Genomic DNA, 6,929 nt, shown 5'->3' on the forward strand with positions numbered 1-6,929 from the left:
CAGGTACTCCCAGACCACGTCCGCAGCCCACACGCGCCCGCAGCTCAGACCATCCGGGGACAATTGTCAACCCTAGCCTCCAGCAGCGCCCTCCACCACCAGTCCACTTCGCCCTCCAGCTGGCCCGGAGCCTCCGGGGAGTCGGCGCCACCGCGCAGGTCCCTCCTCTCCCCTGCCTCAGGCGGCCAATGAGCACCACGGCCCGGGCCAGCTCCACCCCACCCCGGGGAACCCCGGCCGCTGATTGGCCCACCCGCGCGCAGTGTCCCCCGCACGTGGGACGGGGGCGGGGGTGAATGAAGTGGAAGCGGTTCCCCCGCCCCCGCGGTCCCCTCCCTGGCCCGGCGCGGCCCGCCCCCTGAGGCTCCTAGTCCAGCGCCCAGTCCAGCTCCCGCCCGCTGGCCTCCCGCTGCCCAGGACCCTGTTGTCCGACTCCCCCTGGCCGGGACCCGGGGTGGCGAATTCGCGATGGCCAAGCGTAGCTCGCTGTCCATCCGCATCGTGGAGGGGAAGAACCTGCCCGCCAAGGACATGTGAGCTGGGTTGGGGTTTGGGGGATCCCGAACTTTCGGAGGAAGGGCGCTGTCCTCTTTACGTCTGACCTTTCCTGGGACCGCATGACGCGCCCCAAAGTAGAGCAGCGGGAGGGTGTGGCGAGTGTGGCTGTGGTAGGGGGCTGGCAGGGGAAATGGGGACAGTAAGATTTGCTGCGAGCAATGGACAGGGGATGACCAGAGGGGAAGTCAGCTCTGGGGACTTGGCGGGGGAGCGGATCTGCAAGGGAGAGAACTACAGCTCACAGGGGAAGGGGCTGTGTCAGGGCAGGAGCTGGTGCAGGGGGGAGACGTTTTAGGGAAGACTTCGTGGTGACCTGCGGGTGCTGTGGCTGGAGGGATTGGGAGTGCTTCTCTAGAAACTAGAGGTCTTCCTCAGTAGTTCCGGAGCCCTGAGTACCCCAGGTGTGCACCGAAACACGTGCTGGGGCCCCGGGACTGTCCCCGTGCTTCTTGCTGTGCACTTGGGCATGAAGGGACTGGTCTGAAGAATGGGGTGCAGGTTAGGAGGCAGGACCTGTGCAAGATGAGGGGGGCTGTGACCTGGAAGTAGCCACCTCTTGTGCCCTCACTGTACCTGAGCCTTCGCTTTAATTCCCACAACCACCCGGTAAGGCTTCTCATCCCAGTTTACAGATGAGGAAACAGAGGCTGGGAGGCTGAGTTTCTGTCTCCCAGTGGCAGAGCAAGGTCTGCTGTCAAGGGCTCCTAACAGGCGCTGACATATCCCGTGTTCCCTGGTCCTGCCCGAATCCGAGGAGGTCTCAGGGGCATTGTCTCCCCTTCCAGTGTGTCCCAGGGCTGAGTTGTCCGGCTCCTGGTTCCCCATGTTGGCCCTGCCACCAGCTCCCTCAAGTGCAACCTTAGGCATTTCTGTTCCCTGAAGCCTCAGTTTCTCCTTCTGTAAAACAGAGGCGGGAACTCCTAGAAGGAGAGGTGGAAAGCACATAGCTGGAGGGGGCGCTGGCAGCCTGGAAGCAGGGGTGGAGAACGGGAGCTGGGAGGAGGCCCAGGGTCCAAAGTCTGCCCCATTGGAGCCTCCCTGCCCCTGGGGCTCCTCAGCAGGCTCCCGGATGCAGAGAGATGGCAAGGGGAGGCATAGCTCCTGCACAGTGGCCCCCCTTGAGCTTCCCAGCAAGCTCTGCGCCAGGAGCAGTTCCAGTTCAAGGCCCCCTGGGCCTGAGGAGGCCGAGCTCAGCGGTTGCCATGGTGATGGGCAAGGGAGGGGGGCTGGGTGATCTCCAGGTGGGTTTCTGTGCTTGGGGGAAGGTGGAGCCGGAGCCTGGAATGAGTCTCTTCGGGGGTGGGGAGGCAGATGAGTTCTGAGAGGTCTCAGCCCCTGGCCCCACCTCTAAACCCCCACCCCCCAATGCGCATACACTGGCACTGGTAACTAGGTCATCTGGGCCTCCTCTGGCTGATGGCGCTGGGAGGGGCAGCCCCGTCTGTCGCCTCCCTCCCCATACCGACAACATCTGGCCCCAGCGCCTGCTCCAGGCTCTCACCAGCGCAGGATGGCGAAGTGCTTGGGCTGTCCCTACCTGGGAGCCCAGGTGCCTGGTTCACTGCCCAGCCTCGCCTCTGCCCAGGCCAGGGTGAGATTCTGGGTGAGATTCTTCCATCCCCCAGGGAGGCACCACCATGTCCTGTCGGTTCTGCTCCCTGAACCTCTTTCCTCACCTTGTCCCCTGTCTGCCCTCCTCCCACCCACTCTCTTCACGCACCCACCCCTGCCTTCCCCAAGGTGGCTGTTGTGCACAGCGCTGACCCATCTGGGCTACTGCCCTTCACAACCCAGCCTTCACACATGTGGGCCCTCTGCCTCCAAGCACCCCCCTTGAGAGTCCTCCAGATAACTCCTGCTCATCCTTCAGGACCCCTCACACACTTCTCGGGCTTTCCTAGTGCTCTTGGGCAGGGACATGGCCCCTGTTCTTGCCTTCTGCCTTGTGGGTCAGCCGAAGGGTAGTAGTCACCCTTCAGGGGATCCCTGACTGAGGGCAGGTGCCCAGGGATACCTGGTCCATGATAGGGGAGAATTGGAGGTGCTGAAGATCTTCCCGTTTAATCCTCTTATTAACGCTGTAGGGTAGATATTCTCAGTTTGCAGGTGGGGAATTGAAGCTCGGGATGCAGAAGTTGTTTGCCAGGATTACACAGCAGGTTGGTAGGCAGGATTCAGACCCACAGTTTCTTGGCCATAGGCCAGGAATTCCGGTCCAACCTAGGTTGCCACATTGCCATGGGGCTCAGTGGGTCTGAGCTTTGCAAAATCCATGCAGGGCATCTGGCTGCAGGGACTGCGGGGAGCATTACTGACCACAGGCAGATGGGTGGTGAACCCACCTCCCCGTGCCTCACCAGCCCCCAGCCTGTCTCCCGGGCAGCATCCCCTCCAGCAGAGGCTTGCATACTTCCAAGGATGGGAAGCTTACCACCACTCAAAATGGCCCTTCTTGGCTGAGACGCTTCTTGGAGGGAGCCAGTTTTACACAGCTGCCACTTCCTGTCATGGGTTTTTATTCCCCTTCAGGGCGCAGGGCACAGCTGTGCACCCCTTCACCAGCGACTTCAAGAGCCTGCTGCTTTTGCCATGCTCGTTCCCATGCCTCCCATCGCTGGGTACCTGTGTCAACTGGCGGGAGCCGGGGCTCACGGTGACCAGTGACCTGCTGGCTCCCACGGCCACTGGCCCTGGGGACAAGCCCAGGGCTATTTCAGGGTTTGCTCTGATCCTCCCCCCTTTCCACAGCCTTGAAACTGCCAAGGCCCTAAATATAGAGGCCCCGCAAGTAGTCAGACAGGGCTAGTGGCAACTGTTTTGAGGAAGGAGAAGTGGGAGTGGGGACCGGCCCAGGAGCTCCCTAGGGGAGCGGGCACTGGGCAGACCAGGCACCAGCTTGGGCCCGCATCCTTAATCCTGAACTCAGTCTGCCTTGACATTGTCCGCTTCCCACTCCTTCCAGCCACCAAGCTCATCACTGTCGCTGCACACCTGGGTTCTGTTCCTGTCGCTGGGCCTTTGCCTACCCCAGCCGTCCTGTCTATGCCATAAGCCCCGATGCATGCATGCACTCACTGAGAGCTGAGCAGTGGGTGGTGCTGGGCCCACAGTGATGAACAAGGGGTTCCCTGCCTCTAGGTCAGGAGGCAGTAGCAGAGCACAGGGGGCCCCCTGCTGGGGGACAGGTCCAAGAGGTCCCCTGTCGCCTCAGCAGCGTGGACCTCCCACCGCTTCCTCTGAGTTCCTTGTGCACACATTCATGCACAGTTCCTGAGTCCCGCAGCCCAGCCCAGGTTCTGGGCACACAGGGGCCCAGTAGCTTGAGGCCTGGAGGCCCCTGGCTTTGGGCTGGTGGGATGCACTCTGAGGTGTTCACAGGGGCTTCCCTGAAGGCGGAGGTCCTTGAATGATGGCTGGGTTTGGAGAGAACGAGTCTCAGGCAGTGCTAACTGCACTGAACACCTCCAAGGCTGACTTGCTCGTACCAGCTTGGACCCAGGGCAGCCACTTCGTGAGCTGGGGCTCCTGCTCTGCAGGTGGGAAAACCAAGTCCTGGCAGACATTTCCTGTCCATGGCAGAGAGCCGCTGGAGTGGATTGCCACTGGCTGCTGGAGTGGTTTGCTCCCAGTGGCTTCCTGGGCTGAAAGGAAGAGAACATTTTGAGAAAGGAAGCAGAGCTTGGAATTCCCCAGCCACGGTCATGTAAATTATACTTCCTATTTATGGATGGCAGGCCAGGCCAGAGGAGCAGTTGCAGAGATAGTCCTGAGCACCCACCAGGACCCCTTTTTGCTCAGGACCAACCTGGGGCCTTGCTGGAGACCATTCTAAGTCCCAGGATCCCCCACCAACCTAAGACGTGAAATTGCCCCAGTCTGCCTTCCCCTGTCCTTTCCCTGATGGCTGGGAACTCTGGAGGGCAGGTTCTTACATTTTTTCATTCATTCACTTATTCACTCACTCATCCATCCATCCATCCATTCAGGAAACGCTTATGGGCCCTCTGTCTTGTGCCAAGCCCTGACCCGGTCCCTGGGACACAGAAGTCACCCCCACCTGTAGGGAGCTCATAGTGGGATGCAGGAGGCAGCTGATAGTAGGAGGGAGCTTCATAAAGTTCACGAATAAAGTGGAATTGAAGGAAGAGTTCATTTTGGTGCAAAGAAAATTGAAGTCTATGCACAGTTTTTCATAATGTGCACTCGCCTTGAATTTTTTTTTTTTTTTTTTTTAGTTTTGCTGTAGGGCACATGTGTTTTCCAGAGAAAGTGAGAAATCACCCTCCACCCCAGGGGGAGGGCCGTACCACAACCCCTTTTCCTGCTTTCTGCTCTCGGTATTTGGGGCATGCACGCACGCACACGGCCTGGCTTGTTTTCCTAGCCGCCTTGTCCAGAACACGGGCTGACCCTGATACGTACTTTTCACACACTTTCTGAAGACCCCCCTTCCTACATCACTAACGGTACTGGGATGAAAGGAAACATAATTCGGAGGGGCAGGTAGTGTGAACTGGGGAGACCTTACTCCTGTTTCTGCGGGGAGGTGGGCTGTTAGAGGAAGGCGTTGAATTCGGTCCGGCAGGAGGGACACGCCGACAGTAGGAGCGAAAGTCAAGGGAGAGGAAGGGACTCGACCCCGGTGTTGAGGGCAGGGGCTATTGGTTGGACCCTGTTTGGGGGAAAGGCTGGAGTGGGAGGTAGGAGTCGGCAGGAAGGAGGAGCCGTGAGCAGTGCCCCTCGCCCAGCCCTGCACGCGGAAGGGGAGCCTTGGGGTGGGTTCCTGCCTTTTCCTCACTAACTCCCTTCTAGGTTGAGGATGGCCACATGTTTTGCTGTTGTTTGAAGTTATTTATTTATATATTTTCATGAGACGGAGAGAGAAAGAGAGGGAAAGGCAAGCACCACGACAGGGTCTCATGCCACATTCCCCCCAACTTTCCCCGCCAGCTGGCATCGTGGGCGCATGCTCCTGGCATGTACAGGTTGACCAGGGAACCAAACCTACAGTTTTCCCTATGGATCCTGCATCGCTTGGACTATGACACGTTGCCACTGAGCTAAGCCAGCCAGGGGGCACATGTTCTAGCTTGGACAGAGGAGCCTTTAGGCTCCAGCCCAGGACGGGTGCTTTAGCCCTTACGCCCTCTGTCCTCAGGTCACTGAGGACCCCTGGCAGAGGGAGGGGTGCTGGGAAGGTGCTGCCCTTGGCCCCTCCTGCAGTTGGCCTGCCCACCAACACCCTCCTCCCCGGCCTGTCTTGCAGCACTGGCAGCAGTGACCCCTACTGCATCGTGAAGGTGGACAATGAGCCCATCATCAGGTACTGCTCACTCCCCAGGACTGAGGGCGGGCCGAGCCCCCTCACCCAGCATCCGCTCCTCCCAAAATGGACCTGGGAGAGGGCTTGGAGCACTTTAGCCCCTGGGGCCCTGACAGTCTGTTTAGGAGGTGAGAGAGACCTACCTGTTACTCCTCTTGCCGGGATTGTCTGCTGTCGGCAGGCACGTGGCACAGGCGTCTCACCTGCCTCTGTTCCTATTTACGATCTCTGCAGCCCCCAGGAGAGACGGGTGCTGCTACTCGCTCACAGCAGCATCATTTAATGGAGCACTATTCCTGCCAGGCCCCGTGCCCTCTCCAGCCTTTTTAACTCTTACAACGCGCTCGATACCACATTAGCTCCCACTTACAGGCTCAGAGAGACTCAGGAACTTGCCCAAGGTCACATACCTCCTGAACAGCAAAGCCAGACCAGAGCTCAAATCTGGCCAATCGCAGAGCTGAGCTTCTTCATTTCCGGTCCTTTCTCACCCTGAGAGAATCCCGGTGACTGTCCCCAGAGAGACTGCTCTTCTCCAGATTGGGCGTCCCTGGCCTCTGCCCAAAAGGGCCACTTCTCCTGGTTGCCACTTCCTCCATGGTGCCCATGGTCTGTGGGCAGGGTCCTCTCCCCTGCCTCATCCAGGCCCCTGCCTCCAAGTTCCAGCCAGAGCCACCCTGCCATTCCACCCCACTGAGTGCCCCTTGCTGACCCCTACCCAGGCCACCAGACTCTCTGGTCTTCCCCTTAAAGCAGGGTCCCAGCTTTCTCCAGACTCTCTCCAAACCCTGGACAAACCAAGGAGAGGGACGGGATGGCTCTGATCACCTCAGGACAGACAGGGAAACTGAGGCCCCCGAAGTGCAAATGGTCTGTGTGAGGTCTTTGGGAGGAGGGCGATCCTCTGAGCCTTCATCCGGGCCCCTGTGGGTTCCGTTTCCCCACTGAGTCCCCTTTGTTGACAGCTCTGACCCTGGGAAGTTTGGCCAGAGCTGGGTGAGGCTGGGAGTTCAGGCGTGGGGTCCCAGCTCTGCAGCTGTCCTGCTGA

The 6,929-nt window shown here is 59.5% G+C and overlaps 1 protein-coding gene across 2 annotated transcripts in view; it reads left to right on the forward strand.

Moving 5' to 3' along the window:
* Positions 1-351: 351 nt before the first annotated feature.
* Positions 352-6,929, forward strand: part of RASA4B (RAS p21 protein activator 4B) — a 28,379-nt gene continuing 21,801 nt past the window's right edge. Inside the window, exons 1-2 of one of the 2 annotated variants that reach the window (XM_006155652.2) lie at positions 352-533; positions 5,825-5,881. In XM_006155652.2, the coding sequence (XP_006155714.1) occupies positions 469-533; positions 5,825-5,881 (122 nt within the window). In that variant the 5' untranslated portion in view covers positions 352-468. The remainder of the gene's footprint in view (positions 534-5,824; positions 5,882-6,929) is intronic. The other variant, XM_027774655.1, reaches the window with a different exon arrangement.

The sequence above is a fragment of the Tupaia chinensis genome, unplaced genomic scaffold, assembly GCF_000334495.1.
Source record: "Tupaia chinensis unplaced genomic scaffold, TupChi_1.0 Scaffold000465_1, whole genome shotgun sequence".
Taxonomy (NCBI): domain Eukaryota; kingdom Metazoa; phylum Chordata; class Mammalia; order Scandentia; family Tupaiidae; genus Tupaia; species Tupaia belangeri.